Here is a 20,876-nt window from a genome sequence, read left to right as displayed (position 1 = left end):
CTTCCAGCTTACCCAACGTCAGTGCAAATAGTAAACACGACCTTTAACACGACCATCGCGCCAGCTGTTGAAAAAATCAGCACAAATCCGGCTCCTGGAATCTGTTTACCTGTAATCGTGAGTTTCTGTCAACAGCATAAAGTACCTTACAACTTCACGGTTTATCCGAACTATATGGGACACTTCGGACAAAGAGACGCCCAACAAGAGTTGGAGTTGTACGACGCGGTTGTCGACGTTCGTTGTTACGAACTGTCTGCCCTCTTCCTCTGCTCACTTTTCGTGCCCAAATGTGGCCCTCATGGGGAAGTGGTTCGACCCTGTCGCAACCTTTGCTACGGTATAACACCTCAATTTGATCCTGAGTCCTAACTAGCACTTGCCGTATCTAATTTCTCTAATATACTGTCACGCCTATAACTTGAGGGTTGCTCAAGGGTAGGGCGCTCTTAAACATAACCGTCGGGTCCAATCCGCAAGTTTAATTCTCAAAATAGCAATCAAGCAAAATAATACAAAGTTAGTCGGAGGAGCCAACGTTGCGCGTTACCTGCGAGTCATACACTGCGTTCGATACTTGCTCAAACAAGCAAACTCTTTCGTGACAGTACATCAGAAACCTTGTTAGTTACGGCTCTGGCTCGCCCCGACTCGATGCTAACCGACTCATTACAGAGACGAAACGGCGATGCGGTTTCTTTCTTGACGTGTTTGGATTGACTCTCCCGGAGTATCTGGACTGTGCTCTGTTTCCGGAGAAGCCGGAGCGAGGCCCGTGCATCGGCTATCACGAAGTGAAGCAAGCCAAATTGAGGGCTCAGAGACCAGGTAATTAGCGCTTTCACGACGACAAACGAATCGACAAAGACTGCAATTACGGGATGTATCGAGATATATCTAATGAAGCTCGAATTCGCGTTCGAAGCTATTAAAGTAACGGAGTAAAACAACCGGAAGCTGTTTACACAATAAACCACGACGTCAAGCTCTAACAACATTGTAGTAGCTGTGCGTAGACCCCTCTAACACCATCAGATAGACCCAATAGAATAATAACATTTTCTTATCGCGCCCGACGAAAATATCCTATTAATATGCCTCATGGATCTTTTGTCGACTCGTGTTTTACACGACGATATCCGCGCTCTTTAATAAATATTTTATGTTGATGCACCGAAACAGATTCACCCTCAAATTTATAAGGCGAATTTATTAAAGCGTTTCAAATCTACGATCAACTTATCTCTAACGTCAACTTGTAAACGGTTCCGATGACTAATGATCTCTTCTCTAAAAATTCAACGATTTTCAATTAAATTGATTCTAAACGCAGCTTGGATATAAATCGCATTCCATCGGACAATTTTGTTTCCGTAAACTGAAATCAATAAATGTGTATCTAGTTTTACGTTATTCAACTTCCAACCAATTTTGCAAAATTGTACAGGTCTCTGCATAACCCAGGGACTATCGCATCGAGACATGAAATATGTCTGCAATTACGCAAACCTCAACGCATGCTGCAATTCCAGACGTTGTCTCCGTGTTGAAACTCGTCTCTTGTTTGCTTCCTATTCCATTTATCTAGCTAGCTAGAAAAGTATGCGTGTTAGCTTCAGACACCCAAGCCACAAATAAGCGAAAACAGACTACAACTTGTCACCACGCTTTTAAAATAGCCACAATTCCTTCGTCCTAATGCAACTACAAAACACTCAGCCTACACCGCATGCAATTTTTCAATATAAGTAGCGTGGAAGACCACCAAATTTACCGCAAGTTGTACAATTAACTCACTGTAATATCCGTAATGACGATACACACCCTTAACTATCACATGCATTTTAATCTACAACCGCGGACACCAATTAAAGTGTCTATCCTTCAAGTGTGCCCGAACGGCTTCCAATGCGACGTAAGGCGGTGCATCCCTAAGGACTGGCAATGCGACGGTTACACTGATTGCAAAGATAAATCCGATGAATTAAACTGCAAAGAATGCGGTCCTGGAATGATTCACTGCGGTCAGGAGAAATGCATAACGCAAGAACATATGTGCGACGGTAAACTGGACTGTCCTTGGGGTCAAGATGAAAGAAATTGCTGTAAGTGATGGAGAGTCCCGTCGGTGAGAAAAATTGATATAACGCGATTTTTAGTAAGATTAAGTGAACGGAATGGAGATGAAGGTAAAGGACAGTTGGAGGTATTTAGACCCGACCAAAACGAATGGGTGCCAGCATGTGTAGCCCACTGGGATCAGAAGACATCGCCAAAAACCATTTGTTCGCTACTTGGATATTCGTAAGTGAATTATGTGTTGTAGATTGTTAGCTTGGTGAGTTAGTCGGGCTACCGAAAAGCCAGAAATTGTTAAACGTGATTGATACGAGACTACTAACTCAATAATTTACTGTTCTTCAATATCTTATCAACATTTAAGCGAAACTGTTCTCGAGTTCCGGGGAAAGGAAGCTATTACGGTATGAACTTAATAAATTTTCTTTTCCAACGGACAAATAAAGAATGTTGTCGAGTTGTGAAAACTATCTGTAATTTCGTCGGATTGTTGTGTACTTTCCGCTCTATGTCTTCTCACATAAGCAAACGATAGCAAGTAACATGAAATTGCTTCCTTCACCCGGTTTTTATTACAAGTCATGTTACGAAATGAATGTTAAAAACTGTGTATCATCTTTAACTAATTGCACTAAAAAATGCAAACTTAGATTTTCGAAAAATTTTTGTTAGTTATTTTGATCTCCTCAAATTCTAAACCAGAAAAGTAACTAAAATGTGTTCGTAGTTTTATATCTCAGGTTTTTAACATCTTTCAACATCTTGACTGCCTTTTCTTACACATTTTAAGGACAAGAACTCAAAATTTTAAAAACATATTGAAGATCACGGAAAAAACAAAATTCAAAAATTTAACAAGCTTCTTCAGAGGAACTGCTTTCCAGAAGAACGTATCGTTTCTCCAAAATTACCGTTTGTCTCTGAACTAAGAAGACCATAATTTTTTGAAACAGACAAACTCTATTTAAGCTTTTAACTTTTTATTTAAGATTTTAACTTTTTCACAAGATCTTGACTCTAATTCTTTTATTTTATTTTTGGAAAAATTAGTCAAAATTTTGAAATTTTGAGAAATAAAACGTGAAACAACGGTTCTAATACTTCAAACACTTGCACGTGACATTCAATGAGATGCTTATCTCAACATCTTAAGTCATATACAAAGTACAGTTACAGTTTCATGAAGAATAGATTTATTTTCGGTTTCACAAATTTTGAACGACAATGAACTTAAAGTTTTGTATAAATTATTTAAACAGTATTGTAAGGCATCCTATATGAATACTTCGCAATTGTAACTAAATTCTTAATTTTCTGTCTAGCGTCAGAAAATGACTAATTTTATATTTTTCTTTTGTGAAAATCCTGTGATGTTCGGGATTGGAAAACTAATAAAGTATTTAATATTTGACATGAGAGAACGGTGGGAATGAAGCTAGCTTTTTTCTTTGTATGGGAAAAGCTCGTGTTTAAATGAAATTGTCTCTTCTCGACTAAAAATAATGAAGTGAAAAAGTATATTTACGTTCGATAGCATTGAAAATGAAATTGAGGTGAATTTTTCGTCACCTTAGCCACCTACATACTTATTCAGTACGAAGTTGTGTAGGTGTTTCGGTGGAATAAAAATTAATTGGCATGTAACATCATTTCATTTTTCAATTCTGCGAATGACTTGTTGGCATCCGATTTGATGTCTTTGCGAGTTCACATCATATTACGGGAACAGAAGGTCTGTGTGAAGAAAGATAAGAAGCAGAACAGTTAGCAAAGATGTAGTAGGTATTGAGTGGTATATCGCTATAAAGTTTTGTTTGCCCCTAACAAAAGTTTAAATAGTGTTTCGCGGAATTATAGGAGTTCCAATGGAAGCCGTTTAGTGAGAGGTACCGACATAAACATTTCTCCTCCGATTCAGGAGACAACGGCTATCTGGCGAATGAACCAGAACAAACGACCGAAAAACATGATCCGAGAATTCGGTTCGTGCAACGGAACAACATACCCCACAGTCGCTTTAAACTGCACAAATTACAGTAAGTAGGACATGTTTGACGTGGCGTTTGTGTAAAAAGAGTTATAGTATGCGGAAAAGCGAGGAAAAGTTACGCGGAACAACTGACTTTGAGGATAGTTGGTGGTAATCCATCAAAACCAGGAGACTGGCCTTTCCTTGCAGCTCTCCTCGGGGGTCCAGAAGAGATATTTTATTGTGCCGGCGTCTTAATCGCCGATCAATGGGTACTCACGGCTTCTCATTGCGTCGGGAAGTAAGAAACCGCGACTTCTTAAGCTGCGCGTACACTAATCGGCATCGGCGCCGATCGCGTTCATGTAATACGAATCGTTGCACCAGCCGCCGATTAGTGAAAGCGCACCTTCACGGACGCATTTATAAGGCATTTTATTCTACAGCCATTCGGACGTTTCCGGCTGGACCATTCAACTGGGTATTACGAGACGACACGCTCATTCCTTTTATGGGCAGAAAATGAAAGTTAAAAATGTTGTTCCACATCCTCTATACAACCTTGGTGTGGCGCACGATAATGACGTCGCTTTATTTCAAGTAAGTTTTGTATTCCAGACGGAGCGCTCGGGATTTTGTATCTTATATTACTATTAATTCCGAACATTTCCTTTCGATTCAATTTTCTCTTGAATCAAATCAACTAAAAGTCTTCGGGTGCAATTTGCTTTGTCCGAGATAATAAAACGTGTCAGAAACGGTTTGATAAACAGCCGTCACTGTCCCGGACATTAAGTTGCGACAAGTTAAATAAAACTCGATATTTGTCCGGATATATTTGAAATAGCCCGGGCAAATATCGATTAATCGAAATTTTCAACGAGCTTCAAGTACTACTCACTTACGCAACTTTCATTAATAGTTAATTGTCAGAATTAAGATTATACTCTAACAATTAATTCCGAGATACAAAAGCTGCAATCCGCCATTCTCATCAAGCACACAAAGGAGAAATTAATTTACAGAACAACGCTTAGGTCTTCATTATTAACCATCATAGTCTAATCTTTATTGTTAATTCGGAAATAAAGATAACAATTAAAAACGAAAGCTAAAACCAATTTGGAAACGATTAACTCGCGAAACTGAGTGCATTCATTCGTTATGAGACATAAATATTTATATTTCTAGCTCTCCTCCAGGGTTGACTTTCATGAACATTTATTGCCAGTTTGTCTTCCACCTGCCAATAAGCAACTTCATCCGGGCACAAAATGTACGGTTATAGGATGGGGCAAAAAGGAAGACACTGGAAGTAAGTAATTAATTATCACAAAACTTTACACACTTATTCAATATTCATAACTACATAGAGTGAACACTGTTAACTTTCACGTTTTATTCTCCGTCACTTTTCCAATGTAACCCGGCGCCTCCACCAAATCCGTCCAAAAATCGGTCTTGTGTTTTAATTCACTCCACTAAAGAGTGTGTTTAACAACAGATTTAAATTTCAAATGCGTCTTTGAGACGGTTCTTGTAAAGATTTATCATAATGTGTAACATTAAGGTTGATTCAGGATTATGTCCATGCAACAGGTTCTGCAATTCAAAGCGTTTCAGCAATAGCGAAAATACGAGCAAGGGATAAGCAGATATTTCAAATAAGAAATATCAAAGAGACAATTAACGGAATGTTAGGGGGAACACAATATTTGATTATAGCTTAAAAGATTATTCGTTTAGAGATGATTAAATTTTCTTCATTGTACTAATTCCGGTTCTTCTAAAATCTAAACCCGTTAATTCTTTTTCATTCGTACAGAAAACAACTGAATTTCAATAACTTCTTTGCAATGAAATTTTACGCACATATTGTTTATTGGGGTCAATTCTCTTACCTTGCCTGTATTTTTAATATTATTGTATATATGTATCGATCTAGCTTTACAAGCCTCTACTCCGACTTCTTTATTGTGTTCTTTCACCATTTTCAGTTACCCTTTTCTGTGTCTTCTCTTTCCCTTGCACCATACTAAGATTTTTGGCCTAGAAATTTTTAAAGCCATTTTTTTCTACAAGTGTTCGGGTTGTTTTAGAACTCTTGACCCTTTTGTTCTCGTTATACAAATTATGTAACCAGACTTTTCCGGATTATGTCTGCTTCTGGATTTTCAGGATTGTCGAGGGTTGCCACGTCTTTTGAAGTCCCGTCCCTGCGGGGTCTTGCGCCTGGGACGCAAAAGGGGGCTCTATTAAAACTCGGAATCAATTCGCTCCACAGATAACTTATATTAAATGCATTGTCTACGAGTTGCGACAAGGACACCCTAAATCTATCTTAAACGCGAATACATCCAGGAGCGCAATTTCCCGATAGTTGAAAGCAATTCACCTTTCTCCTTTTTCCGTTCGATAATTAAACGTGTGATTATTATAAAGTTGATTCAATCTTTACCGGTTTCTCATTTAGCTCTATTACGTTTTTAGAACTTTTTTACATTGAAATGTATTCTACAGCAATAGATCTTTTTTCGATTTTCTTCTATCAGCTTTCACAGACGCCATGCACCAACCTTGACATTATATTGTCTCGTAAAATTGATTTGTTGCAAGTTTATATCCTCGAAATACAAATTCTTTCTTTTGTTTACGCAAACTTATATTAAAACGCTCTTCTTGAATGAAAAAGTTGCAATTTTCATTCACTTGGCGTTTAAATATTTAATTCACTTTGAAGGTTTAAAAATAACCCGTAGGGAGACCACCAAAATAACTTTACTTTTTAACAATATCGTATTTTTAAAGCGAGGGGAAGCTGAAAGTAAAAAGAACTTTTACTTTCAAGTTTTCAATGAACGAGTTAACCTGGCGCCTCCGCCAAATTTTTATTAACTTTGTGGAAGCAACAGTTACGTTAGGAACGCGTCACTGCCGGGAAGACGCAGAAGCTCGGTTTGGCTGCTTTTATGTTTATAAATTATTAAAAATAATTGCGACGCAAGAAATATTAAAAAGCATGTTGACATTTTTCATCCGGCGTCGGATCCATCAGCAGTTAATGGTTTACAAACACGAGACACAGTAAGTTTATAATTAATGTTCTTGGCGTTGTCGGGAAACGTTTTGTTTTGTTGTTTTTTTTTTTCGCTGTGTCCATAAAAAACGTTCTAGCTTGAAGAAAAATGGATCAACAGTATGAATCTTAACAAAATAAAGGGTGAAGTTGAAGTCGATTTAATCGTTGGGGGATTATGTCGGGGAAGAGGAGAATTATAACAATCTTGCTGATGAATGGGGGTGTAGCAGTGTAGTGTTTTAAAACGCTTTAACAATGCCGGTTGGATTTGGAGGAAGTTGGGATATTTGTTTCGTTTGAAACGATTGGGCAATTTGTCGGAAAAGGGGACAGGTTGGAAAAAGTGACGTTAGACTTGTTGTTTATTTGTAGTGTCAGAATACGAACCCGAAGTAAATGAAGTGGAGGTGCCCGTTTTGAATCGGGACTTGTGTAACGCTTGGCTGGAAAACCGGGAGTTGAACGTTACAGATGGTATGATCTGTGCAGGATACAAGGAGGGAGGGAAAGATGCCTGTCAGGTGAGCGATTACTAAACATTTTCTTTTGATACGTGCAGCTGGCGCAAAATAATCCAAATTATAAACGAAATAGCGAGAGCAACTCAAAATTTTGGAAATTCCTGGCGAATTGGAGCGATAGATACATTATTACAACCGAATTCCTCGCAAGTGCCGAATACTGAAATAATTTCAATGAATCAACATGCGGAGTTAACTCTAAATTCTCTCTGCTCCGAGCGAATTCAAAGTGCTATTTTCGCGATTCATCACCTGCAGAAAAAATCTCCTTCTGAAAATGTGATGTTCCGCAACATCAAAGTTATCTCCCATCATGTTTACAAGTTCTCATCGCGCTCTCATAATCACTTAATCCAACCATATTTCCCGTCTAAACGTGGAAACTCTTTCGGATTCCTTTGAAATCATCCAGATAAGGGTATCGGCATCGCTGATCGTTGATTATACGCGATATAGGATTTAGTCCTTCGCGTCGGATGGGCGCGCTGGGTAAATTATTATTGTCTGAGGTCAACTGCACGTATCAGGTTAGAGTTTGCTACGGTCTGTTCATAATCTAAGACGAATTAATGGCGCATGCATCACAGGGAGATTCCGGAGGTCCTTTGCTGTGTCGCGACAGCAGCGATCCAGACCGGTGGTTTGTAGGCGGAATCGTCAGTTGGGGTATCAAATGTGCTCATCCGCACCTACCCGGAGTTTATGCTTACGTACCGAAATATATTCCGTGGATTTTACAGCAGATGAAGCATTACTCTGATTAGATAGTAGATAAGACAATAATCTCAATTAAGCTGACAATAATGTAACAAGAATGAATGGTACAAATTATACACGGTAACTATGGTTTTCTAAGACATTTACATGAAGAGAATGCTTACAAAGTTACTTAGTAAGACGCATTTGTTATATTGTGGTATAGCAGTTCTCCCCTGCCACAATCCAGCTACGCACAATATCTAGAATGATCCTCTAGTGATATTTCGTGACAATTCACCTAGTGTTCGAGCGGACCGCTACTACATGTGATCTGTTTATACAGCTGTGTCATATACAACTTTGTGCGGTATTAATAAATATACTGAACTAAAGCATGCCATAACGCTCACCTTCAAGAATCTCCCATTCGCCTAACCAACAGCTACCGGAATCCGAAAAATTTTTATAACTATACTTATAACTATCCTGAAAACTTTCAGAAAATGGCAGAAATCAAATTTGCGTACAAATAAACACACACACACTCGACACATGTTTGTCAAAAACACCCCAATTGAATATTGCATGACATTTGTGTGTTTGTCACATGACATACGATAGGATTTCCTCAAAGATTTAAAGAGGCGTTTTATTGTGACGGTTGAATGTATAATATATGCTTCATATGTAAATGTATAAATGTATACGTAACGTGTTAACCGAAATATGCGTTTTCTTTTTGCTCGTGAAAAGGATCAGTTATGTCACATTGATGTTTGGCTCCCGACGAGCCCTTTAACGAGCATGAAAGGTTCAGTATATTTCGTAAGATCGCCACCTGTGCAGAAGTCTTCGAAGGCCCTATTAGATAACCGCCTCGCGCCCTGGTGCCGGTGTACTTGTGACAATAATTACTTCGGAGCCTTCTGCAATGCTTTAAATATATTTTATACCCTTAGAAAAAGAAGATATCATAGTTTTCTATAGATTTATAATGATGTTATCTAGTGTCTACTGTGCGCAGGTCGTGAATTTTACAGCTCGCGGCAAGGACCATCTTACCAGATCGAACGATATATATACCTTTTGAAAAGAAAATCCGTAAAATTACCAATAGCAGTTGGGGATGATGCTGTCTCATTTTTATTTTTATTTTTTTCACAAACCCAATAACAATCGATTCTCTTACTTACCCTCGAAAACTTAATTACCACGGTTCGAGGAATATCTTTTCGAACGATGCCGGAATATGAGGAATAAATTTTCTGTCGTTATTTAGCTTGTCCTCGCCGTCGGCGATTGTTAAATTCCAAAGACCCTGCGTTTAACTAAAATTGCGACGTGTGGGCAATCACTAATGAAATACGTTGTACATGTTTCTAAATTGTGTTTTTCATATAGAAAATGCAAAAGTCATTAATCGCCAAAAAACGATTTCATAGGTAAATAGATGAGGATGTTTGTGGTCCGACGATACTGTTCACGGAAATATCGCAATTATCAAACACAGTGATATTAGAAGATAAGAGAAACAGTACTACATTTAGTCAATAGAATTATAATTTTAGAAATCTAAGGTTTAAAAATAATCCCATCGGTTATTTCCGGAAGCATTGTCGTTGGTTGAAGATTTTTGGGTGATTAATGACACAAATAAAAATATTATGGGCTCACATGAAATTTAAATAGTCATAAACATATCTCTACATCTCGGAGAATCATAAAAATTAAGTGATATTACATATCCAGACAATATTTTAGACAATAAATTTATATTTATACATCATCGTGGGTGCTTTCATGTGAGCTTCGATATGCATATTTGTTTGGGAAAAAATACTATTTTGATAGAACCATTCTTATCTTTTATGAGATTGTTTAAATTAGGCGAAATTGTTCACTTATGTGTTCCTTGGCTTTTGCTGCTACATCTAGTCGATGCAATGGGACAATAACTGGTCTAGTTATGTGTGATGTCCGGTCAGCATGCTATGTGCTTCCAGTTACCGCTCCTGTATTATTGAAACCTGTGTTGAAAAAATGTAGTCAATATATACCAACACTCAACTTCTCTTTCATTTCACCCAATTCCTCTCCTTTATAAGAAACGGCATTAATTCAATACTAGTTCTCTATCCGCCAGAGCTCACCTCCAGGTAAGTGTTACAATTATTTTCAAAAAACCCATTTTCAGATAATCTAAACCCCCTCGTAATTTTAAGCAGAATTTGAATAATACTTTAGGTGCTTCAGCGCTCAGTCGTGCCGACACAGGCTAAAAATAATTCGCTAATTTGATGCCTCACTTAATAACAAACATGGAATTACCTTCTATACTAGCACTCAACTTCAAAGCAAATCCAATCAATTGCAAATTTTTATCACCGTTTCAAACTGCACAAGCGATTGCTTTGAAGACGCTTACCCTAATTTACCAATAAAAAACAGATTTCCAAACCAATCGCATTACAAAAGATACTGAAAAGGACATCATTAGGCCATTTCTCTCGAAATAAGATTTGTGCCAATTCATCCTTATTACGTGCATCGATTTATAAAACATCGTATTACATTTTTAAATAAAACGAAGTTTATTCGAAAACTAGTGTGACGTTTCATCAATAACTGATAACGGTTTTGAGAAATCCTTGACGGGGTGTAAACTTTCCTAACGACTTGATCGCAAATTCGAAGAAACAGCGATAAGACAGTTGTGCGATAACGCACGTGAGAAATTTTAACAAAATTATCACAATTTGGAACCGTCCACAAAAACTAGAATTCTCTTATTCAAGATAATTTGATGTAAAGTCACAAATCACGTCACTGTCGATCTCCACAGACTTTGGTGCCTTGGACAGTACAAACTTGTGCAAATACCCTTATTTGCCCAGATCCGTATCTTCTACCTGAATACACAAACGTAAATAAACACGTGGTATTTCCAAAAAACATTCAGCAGTCAGTGATAATGCCACTACCTGATAAGGATAAGTAAGATACGGTCAACCGTGATGTGCGCAGTGCATCACTTCAAAATCGCATAGTATGGTCCACAAAAAAATTGTGGTAATTGGTGACGGTGCGTGCGGGAAAACGTGCTTGTCGGTCACTTTTTGTAAAAATGAGTTTCCTGAAGACCACATTCCGACGATCTACGATACTTACTGCAAGACTGTGCTGGTGGAAGACCGAAACGTTGAGTTAGCGGTGTGGGATACCGCCGGCGAAGAAGACTACGACCGCCTGCGTCCTCTATCTTATGCAAATGCCAGTGTTATTATTGTATGTTTTGCTATTGATAACCCAATCTCATTAAGTAACGTAGAGGCGAAATGGGCACCTGAAGTGAAACATTACTGTCGCAAAGTTCCTTTGATACTAGTTGGGAATAAACTCGACTTGCGGAATAACACAGGAAGTGTGGAAGCGCTACAGACAAGGGACTTGCATCCGGTTAACTATGAAGAGGGAATGAAAATGGCGAAAAAAATTAAGGCTCGGAACTATATTGAGTGTTCCGCGAAGCATATGATGCGAGTTCAAGACGTATTTTTGACGGCTGCACATATTGCGTTAGAACAAGATACTGTACAGAAATGTTGCAGTTGTTTTAAATAATTCTATTTAAATTTTATATCACTTACTCAATAAATCGAACAAATTTTGTGAGAATGTTGTTGTTTTTTAATAATTACTTAGAAAAGGTAAGTAGAAAATTTTGACTTTCAAATCAAATGTTGGAAATGTTCGTCATAAAAACCGATAAAAACGAACAATACTTTTTTTACTTCTGGACCAAGTATTACAATCTACGATTGTGTATTTTGTTAATATTAGTTTAGTGTACCTCTATTTAGATACTATCTAAATACAGATTAGTTTAAACCTCTCATCTGCGAAAAATAATACAGTTAAAGCATTACAGCTCTGTAAACATAAGGCCTTCAAAATTTTTTTGAATTTTTGGATTCGTTTTGAAATTTTTATTTTCGAAAATATTCTATCGCTATGAAAAATGTTTTGCGCTTTATGATTCGAACACGCAGTAAATGAATGCACGTGTTCAGAGCGCGACGCTTTAACTTCTGCGCTAATGCCGTTCGATGTAACGGAGGCACCTATAATGGATTTTATAGACACTTTGGGATTGAATATATTATATTGTTTGTGCTTATTGATTGATTAAAAAAAAATAAATTTAATTATAGTATACAAAATAATTGTATCTAATAACGAATAACGCATTTTGACTTTTGAGCGTTTTTGTTAAAATGATTTTTTTGGTTTGCATATCTAATTGAATATTAGACATAATATAATCACAACTTCATTCACATCCTAATTGTTAGGATTTTACATTGTCTAAAAAAATTATTATTACACCTAACCAACGATGCCAACGTAAAATTTGTTTTTGTAACACAACTACTTACTAAAATTGTTTTTTTTATTTTGTGATTTTAAACTGTTACACATAATAAAGTTTAAATTGTGCCAGTTTATAGAACGCAAAACGATATGGTTAGCGCCATCTAGAACAGGAAAAACATATCGCATATCGCAGTGCGCTATGCTCCTTTTGTTGTATTAGTTAAATAAAGACAAACTGGTAATACTTTTCGTTCATGTATAGTGTGCAAGATTCGCACTAGATGGCATACCTGTAAAAGGCGCGCAATCAAGAAACATAGCCAACTCTGCAAACTCTGTATCTTTTTTATTTCCTTTTGTGCAAAAAGAAAATTTGCTCGTTGAACCTTACTTAACCTGAAGTTTGTGTAACTCAAATGAGTGACATTATAAGTAAATGTTTCTCATGTAACCATAAAAGTTCAACCTTTGAACGATGCTCTACGCACAACATTCTTAAATAATTATCCCTGAATTGCAGCAATAAACACTATTATCGTAAACTGCTTCAGTGTGCATGTCTGGTTTTTGGTAGTTAAGACTAGTTAGGAACTATTTGTTATCGTTAGAATGTCAACGAAAACAAAAAAGTCCAGTAAACAGGTTATGCAAGAATTTCGTTCCCTTAAATGTCCAACGAAAGTTGCTGGACCAAAATATTTTCATAGTGCTTGAATGTTTCAGAAAAATTCCACTCTCAAGTCTATTTTCTATTTATATTACTAACTACTTTGATTCAAACCTCAAGAGTATGTTGTTTGGTTGGCAACTACACCACTTAAAAGAACATCTCGTAACTTTAGGTACTATATTTTCGGAATACGGAAAATCGCTTCTTTAAAGATCATACTATTTCCTACTTTGTCCACTCCAGCGTAACCATTTTCCTCAGATAGTAGCATCCTCTCAACATGGGTACCAAAATCAGAACGGTACAGTAATCAGTAAATACATGTAGTAAATAGAGTGGAGACTTACAATATAAATCGACGGGTTGTATGGTATAACATATATTTATGTATGACAGAGATCTTTGAATATAAATTACAAGAGATGTGCAATTAGATAACACTGATACTACAAAATTTCTTAAATTACAATCACAGATTTTGTCATTACATGACTCTAATTTTGTACTAGATCTCCTTGTACATTATTAATGTTGATTTAAAAACATCAAGAGTTTTTTAAAAATTTTGAACTTTTAAAATTTATATACACTTACAAATACATATATTTTACTTAATTTAAATAAATAAAATCACGTCTATTAAAATTAAATTAACAAATAAAAAAATAAATTTGTCAATGGTGAGATTAAAAACATTACTTTTAAGTACTTCTCCTATGTTAATTTGTAACAGTTAAAAATTACTCTAAAATTGGATATTTGTTTACTCTGATTCTGGTTTGTATGGAAGCGGAAATACTTGTGTAATCTCACCAATGCCTTTGGCAGCGCCTTCTCTGAATAGCAGTCTTTGTCCTACAGTGACATACTCCGGATGTACCTTAAACTTAAATAATACTGACGCTCTTTCATTGGTATGAATACAATTGGAAGGAAAAATGCCCACCACCACCGCCGTCTGTCGAATATTCCCAATGTGGACGGTGGTTTGGTACCCCTGATAAATCGCAGTAGCGTGGAACAACACCGATACGCTTGCCTGAAAGAATAGACACCCTCTCGCACTGGAATCTGCCTTTAGCAAGACCATTCCATTTCTCAACCCGCGGATGTAACTATTCAGACATAGTGCTGCACTCTGGCCAGCCCTGACCATTCGGCACGGTACTCGATTCCGATGAATCGACTTAACCATGACATTCTGAAAACTTCCGTCTTTCTGTGGTCCAATCTGCATCTGCATTCCCTCCGTTATAACGCCCTTAGTCAACAACCCTCCGATTATCTGACCCACGTCACCAGCTTTAAAATTTTCGTCGATTTGAAATTCGGGAGATTCTTGTTCCAAACGCTCTTTCTCCTTGGCACTTATCCCAGGTGGCAAGACATGAAGAAATTTCAGGAGAAGCTCCAACCCTTCTCCACTCACACTTGATACGCAAAATATAGGTACTACATTTTCTGTTAGTTGGTTTGCACCAGCCGTTATGACATCATCCAGACTTTTAATTACCAGCGGCACACGTCGACTGCCCACTTGTTTCAAAAATGACTCGAGAGATTGAAGAGTATTTGTAGGTGAAACTAAATCGATTTTCGTTATGACTATGAAAAATGGCACGTTTAGGGCTATTGCTATTGCCAGGTGTTCATGAGCCATCCCCACCACTCCTGCAGTGCTGGATATCTGGAAAGGAATGAATAGTGCAAAATAACTTGGCGATGAATATCACTTATAATTAATGCAATCGGGTCAAAATAATGTAAACGTCGGAAATCCGGTGTCCTGAGTTTTATTTAAACAGTAATATGTTGTGAAAACAAGAATTCAATGGTTTGTCACTAGCAAATAAGAAATGATTTTCTTAACACTAAGTACTGTCCACGTTGTACATGACTTCATAAATCGATATATGTACTACTTATGTTAGGATTAAATGATACGTGATAGCAAAACTAATCCAAACTAATCTTCATCATTATGGCTACAAGTTCTACATAAGAAAAATACTTGAAATTTCTAGGTAAATCACGTTCGTCCTCACTTGTGTTTAAACGCAATTCGCACTACGAAGGTTAAAAAATTATATGTTTGGGATTGTACCAAAATATGATAAAAATTCCGCATTATAAATCACGGCGCGACGTGTTTACCTACTTAAATGAATATATGTAAGTTAAGATCCGCGCAACATCTTCTCAAAGTGAGTTTATCATGTTTGTCAAAGTGATACCTCGTTTAACAGAGTAAAGGGGACCTACGAGAGGCGGTATTACCTTATCCGGTATAGTTAACGATCTGACGTAACTTAATAGGTCAATAATGCAAACACGTAACCTCTTTTTATTAAATCAACTCCAAATTCGAGTTGGTGTAACTTAGAACCAACTTCGGAACTGCTTGTCAATTATCTGGTACAAAAGACTCAGAGGGAAGTGTATGAAACATATTGTTGTCCGATTGTCGCAAGGTGCGGAATAGGAGAACTGGAATCAAGTCTAGGAATCTCAAAGTACTTGGTTCAAAGACTGACCCTTCGAACCGGACAAGTTCTTAGTCTGATTCATATAGGTTTTCGACCCCGAGGGTCAACTTTCTGAATTTTGTAAGGTCAATCAGTACCCGTGAGACGTGGGGACGGAATGGACCACATGGTAATATGGCGTCTCATTAAGCATCATTAAGGACTGCAACTTTTCACATTCCTGAGTCTGGTGATCTATACAATACTGGCTCTCTTGAACTATTATCCTCGCCTTCTAAGGATAGCGGTGATGATCGTAAACAAAAAGGTAATTACTCTTTCGTGTGTACCCACAATATGTGGGACCGCTTTGGTCACCCCGTATTTTAAGGCAATTAACTTTCAGCCGTGGACAATTTAAAAAACAAATATACACATCAATATCGATAAAACTTAGTTATGACGGTAGTAGAAAATCAATTATGCTGTTTTTATGGCCCTTCTGACCCAAATAATTATGAAATACATACGACAATAAAATGTAATGATGCTCATAAATAATTGAAAAGTATGATTAAGGCGTAACGATCCCAATCCAATTTTTCGTCTTTCAGTTTCGACAGAAACAGAAGATTCTACTTAATTAAAAAATATATATACCTACATACGCGACGTTGTTGCATTATTTATTTGCGTATTATTTATATGTATTTATATACCAACCCAGTCCTTTTCACCGTATTGCGCAATAATTGAAATTCAAGTGAATTTAGTTTTGACCTACACAAAGTAGCGCCATCTACCCATTTCGAAAAGGTGTAAACACTTAAACCTAATGCTTTTTTTAGATCATAGAATTTGTACGATAAAAATCGAACTTTCGTGAAAAACAATTTAATTATATTATAATCTGGCGAGATCTTATTGATAACATAAAACCATTCATTGTCAACGAATGTAGAGATAAATACCATACAAAACAATCGTTAATAGCGATCTACAGTGGTATGTATAGAAGTGAAGTAGATAAAACAATGAAAAAATAAGGGTTTAATTTGGCGCGAATATCACGCGATTGTAACCCTACTTTTTTGACAAGTAAACAATCAACATAATTGATTCATCCGACCTACTGGTTTACTTCCCGAGGGTAAGCCAATTGGGTCCATCCGGCGAATATCTACTTTCATGTTTTCTACAGACAGACGAAAAGGGGACCCCCGTTTCCGTCTGTCTGTCTTCCGTCTCTGTCGGTTTTTATACTTACTACAAGCATAGCATGATGTGGTGAATATCCAGAGAGACCCTGGATTGTGGTCCTGATGTACTTCTTGTGCCCAGCAAGATCCAAGAATGTTACCAGCTTTGTAGAACTGTCACAAATTTCTTCAGCTGTTATCAACTCACTGTAGCTATAATTGATCGGTTGACCCTATAAACCACAGTTAAAACCTGTTCCTATGATTCCAAAGGTATTCTGACCTGAGAGTTAAACCCTAATATTTCATGTGAAATGGAAGAAGTGCGCCCACTCTGAATCTCATGTAGATGTCTGAACATGTTCAGCCTTGCTCTTCCGCGCCCGTTATCGAGACTTCCCTGTGTAAGGACCCCCAGTAAGGTTGATTTACCGGCATCCGCATTTCCCAATACAGCTACGCGAACTTCAATGTTGTTTTGGTCATCAGGGATCTTTCTCACTAGAACTTCTGCAACGCTGCGACCGTTGTCCAGAGTGCGTTCTCTGAGAATTGTTGTTGTTGCTCCCAGCTTCAGGGCCATTTGTTGAAGAGTCTGTAGACTAGCGGTCATGTCCCATTGGGACAGTCCCGCCAAAATACCACTGTCTTCAACGCCGATTTCGTAGATGGCTTCGCCATTGCCTTCGCGTAGTCGCCACTTCAACTATGCAACATTTAGGGGATTTACTGATGATGAAACAATATACCTACTTGTGTCACCAGGTGTTCAAATCTTTGATTCGTTGGATTTACGATTTTCAATTTGTACTCAATGTTGCCGACTTGGGGTTCTGGCGGGAGGGCCTTTTGGTTGTTGAGATTTCCTATTGCAAAGTCGTCTGCACTGTCGTTGCAGTTGTTGGGATCAAAAAGACTTAAGAATGAATCCATTGTCCGTGCACCGATCTACAACGAAATTTTTTCAGGTTCACGTCATTTGTTAATCTGGTTTATGATAGCAACAGTGAATGTTTATTGACGACATATTGTTACCTATTATGAAATTCGGTGAAAGTGAACTATTAGTTCCACAATATTGCAAAACGCTTGCACGAAAGTAAAACTCGATGAACTTTAACAAAAACAAGTTGGAACAAATAGCTGCTGCTATTTATATTTGCCAATTTTGCAAAAGCCTATCCCGCTTTGATCATTTAATCAACAGGGGAAAACCGTTCTTTCTGATAATCAAAATAAATATTATGTTTACAAACTTACCTTTATTTACTGTTGAATCCTGGCCAATAAACTCTGCACAAAGTTAAAAATACATATTTTAAATCTGAACTACCAAAACAAACACAAATTGAAGGCGATCATTCTTGGATACTTGACAACTGACAACAGCACAAAAAACGACGCTGGAGGGGAGTAGCATGGCATCCTCCGTCATTCAAAGTGGGAGGGGGAGCGAGTTTCACCAATCAAACAATAGTAACTCCTCCCACTATCCAACTAAATTCAAAAGGGTACGATTTTATAAATAATCAAGTATATTTAATCATAGCATCAAGATAATAAAACTTCATAATACAAGTTCATGTAACATCCGTTTTCACTTCAAAATGGTGAGCCATGGAGACTCCATATTTAGAAATGACCTTATTAAATGAAAGGTTTGCCCTTTAGTAATATTACGATGACATCTAGAGGTCAAATAGTGTCTGAACAGCTCGAATTATACGGATAATAATACAACTTAAGACATCGAATCGACGTAAACAAATCTCATTTCTGGCAGCGAACTAAAATGCGCAAATGTTCCGATTAGTGGCGCCATCTTCTACTAGCGGCCGTAAATACCCACGATTGAGCGCGATTCTCTCTATAATCATTCATATTTTGGCGCTGGAAATATTTTATTACATAAGTTTTTGTTAACTAAATTTTTAAAATTGCATCACTTCTTAGTCAGGCTTAAGTTACTATAAAGCTAAGTACTGAGTATTGTAAAAGCGATTAAACGATAAAACAACATGTGATTTAGTTTAAAATGCCGACGATTAAGGATGTTAAAGCTTTGATACCTATATCATGTGTCAAAGTTTAACCAACATTAATGATTAAGCCCTGTTTTGAATTAGTGTAACATATTAGATTACAAATCAAGTATATTTTGTCATTAATGTATACATTATAGGTAATACACTTTTGAATCATTGTTAGTAAGACAATAAGACACAGGAAAAGGAAAAATTAAGACTGGAGAAAGAGAGAGCTAGCTTATTTTTATCTCAACTAAGCTAACTTAATCATGCCATACACACAATAACTAGGTACTATAACAATGTAATTTTTTGTTAAGTTGCTTAACTGCAGACTTTGAGTCCCGGAAGTGCTATTTGAGAATGAAATGTAGATAACACACAAGAGTTTGTCATTGATAAGTAATAAATAAATAAAATAATAAAAAGTAGTGAAAACCAAATAACACTTGTGCGGATAGCGACAAAGCACTAATAAATAAATTTGAAGTAGGAAGCAGCAATTTGACATTAATGTTTCTATTATTAGACATCAAGGGAGCGAAAGGGAGATGAAATAAATAACGAGAATAAAATAAACGGATTTTTATTGTGGCTAATACATTATTCGAAAATAGTAAAGGAATATAAAAGACAAAGACAAGAGAATGTCGCACATGTATAGAAAACGTTACAAAATTTACGAATTTTCTGTCAACATAATTATGTAAACTATAAATATTCCTATCTAAAACAATGAATCAAGGAAAGTACAATGACCACAAAAGTTTTAAAAACGCATTATAAACAAAATAAAAATGGTAGTCCCTAGTTAGTAAAATTTCATTCTCTCGTCCTGAATTACTCTTTCGCACACTAGTTACATACACAAAGAGCCATTTCGCTGATGAGAAGAAATTTAGTAAATAGAAAGAAAAATTAAAAAAATATTAAATCCGAACGTGAATAAACGGGTCACTTTAAATTTAATTGTTATGATTTTATCACGCATAAAATATCAAGCCTTAAACAACCTTGACTGCATCAAGGTTCCAGACCAACCGTACGTAGAGGTATAAATTCCAATGGCTAATTGAGTTTTTTTTTTAAGTATATCATAACACGTTTCTGTCCGATTTTACTTAAGTCAAGTTGAATTAGCAACGCCCATTGCACAAATAGGAGCGACAAATGCAGAACTGGTGTAAAAGCGGTAATGTACGTGTATAAAACTCCAATAAAAGAGAATAAAAAAGGAGGGCAGTTGCTACAGAACAATAAATTCCGTAACAAAAAAGGTATTTAAGAGTACAATAAAAAAGTTGAAAGTAAAAATGAACAAAAAACGTAATCTTAATGCACGAGGAAAATAGGTAAGTTCCCTACCTTTGTAGAATAGAGATAACGAAGTATTTTTTTACATATGAAGTGTAAATTTTGATCTAAAAATATATCTATTTGCTTTATTAACGATAACTTGATAACATTGACAATTATTGTAGAGTATCTAGTTATATAATTTTATTATATAAAATGTAATTGTATCTCGGACTTGTTGAAGGAGCTACCAACATTCTTTACTTATGACCTCATTTTAAAAAATCATTAAAATTACCGACTGGACACAAACAGCTCGCTACGCTCGCTTTTAAACTACGAATATTTGAATCCTCTTTGGTAAATTAATCTGTTAAATCATAATTTCAGATTTCTTTTTTTAAAATCAACTAAAGCGAACATCTCTGGAAAAACTTCATCCTTTTCCATGTTAGAAAATATGTGAAGATTGAGTTGAGCTACTTTCTTTATTAGTAA

General features: G+C 36.6%; 3 protein-coding genes across 4 annotated transcripts in view; 2 read left to right on the top strand and 1 right to left on the bottom strand.

The window, feature by feature from the left end:
* The window catches only part of LOC135141293 (atrial natriuretic peptide-converting enzyme), a 59,442-nt gene extending 49,028 nt beyond the window's left edge, over nucleotides 1–10,414 (top strand). Inside the window, exons 6-15 of the mRNA XM_064072272.1 lie at nucleotides 8–340; nucleotides 676–828; nucleotides 1,890–2,105; nucleotides 2,160–2,304; nucleotides 3,937–4,115; nucleotides 4,163–4,349; nucleotides 4,495–4,648; nucleotides 5,240–5,363; nucleotides 7,500–7,648; nucleotides 8,236–10,414. Coding sequence (XP_063928342.1) covers nucleotides 8–340; nucleotides 676–828; nucleotides 1,890–2,105; nucleotides 2,160–2,304; nucleotides 3,937–4,115; nucleotides 4,163–4,349; nucleotides 4,495–4,648; nucleotides 5,240–5,363; nucleotides 7,500–7,648; nucleotides 8,236–8,412 — 1,817 coding nt within the window. The 3' untranslated portion in view covers nucleotides 8,413–10,414. The remainder of the gene's footprint in view (nucleotides 1–7; nucleotides 341–675; nucleotides 829–1,889; nucleotides 2,106–2,159; nucleotides 2,305–3,936; nucleotides 4,116–4,162; nucleotides 4,350–4,494; nucleotides 4,649–5,239; nucleotides 5,364–7,499; nucleotides 7,649–8,235) is intronic.
* An 891-nt stretch (nucleotides 10,415–11,305) lies between these two features.
* Nucleotides 11,306–12,022, top strand: LOC135141294 (ras-like GTP-binding protein Rho1). The gene has a single exon (XM_064072273.1). The coding sequence runs from the start codon at nucleotides 11,396–11,398 to the stop codon at nucleotides 11,966–11,968; it is 573 nt and encodes a 190-aa protein (XP_063928343.1). The 5' UTR covers nucleotides 11,306–11,395; the 3' UTR covers nucleotides 11,969–12,022.
* Nucleotides 12,023–13,754: 1,732 nt separating this feature from the next.
* LOC135141744 (GTP-binding protein 2) lies at nucleotides 13,755–18,462 on the bottom strand. Of its 2 annotated transcripts, none has more exons than XM_064073122.1 (5): nucleotides 18,316–18,462; nucleotides 17,809–18,003; nucleotides 17,339–17,761; nucleotides 17,124–17,288; nucleotides 13,755–15,078 (listed from the first exon to the last, which is right to left on the bottom strand). In XM_064073122.1, the coding sequence occupies exons 2-5, from the start codon at nucleotides 17,986–17,988 to the stop codon at nucleotides 14,155–14,157; spliced, it is 1,692 nt and encodes a 563-aa protein (XP_063929192.1). In that variant the 5' UTR covers nucleotides 17,989–18,003; nucleotides 18,316–18,462; the 3' UTR covers nucleotides 13,755–14,154. The 2 variants fall into 2 exon arrangements, with proteins under 2 accessions (XP_063929192.1, XP_063929194.1); XM_064073124.1 differs by lacking the exon at nucleotides 18,316–18,462 and adding an exon at nucleotides 18,091–18,186.
* Between the last annotated feature and the right edge of the window lie 2,414 nt (nucleotides 18,463–20,876).

The sequence above is a fragment of the Zophobas morio genome, unplaced genomic scaffold (genome assembly GCF_036711695.1).
Source record: "Zophobas morio isolate AGI-343-1 ecotype UQ-CSIRO unplaced genomic scaffold, CSIRO_AGI_Zmor_V1 ptg000044l, whole genome shotgun sequence".
Classification (NCBI taxonomy): Eukaryota; Metazoa; Arthropoda; class Insecta; order Coleoptera; family Tenebrionidae; genus Zophobas; species Zophobas morio.
Note: the sequence above shows the minus strand (reverse complement) of the source record. Positions and strands in the feature narration are given on the sequence as shown.

What these genes read in the sequence shown, in the direction of transcription:
- LOC135141294 (XM_064072273.1), top strand. Translation starts at nt 11,396, where the DNA reads ATGGTCCACAAAAAAATTGTGGTAATTGGTGACGGTGCGTGCGGGAAA.
- LOC135141744 (XM_064073122.1), bottom strand. Translation starts at nt 17,988, where the DNA reads ATGGATTCATTCTTAAGTCTTTTTGATCCCAACAACTGCAACGACAGT. An exon ending in TTGAACACCTGGTGACACAA is followed by an intron (nt 17,762 to 17,808) that starts GTAGGTATATTG and finishes AATGTTGCATAG; the next exon opens with TTGAAGTGGCGACTACGCGA. An exon ending in CACATCATGCTATGCTTGTA is followed by an intron (nt 15,079 to 17,123) that starts GTAAGTATAAAA and finishes ATTCCTTTCCAG; the next exon opens with ATATCCAGCACTGCAGGAGT.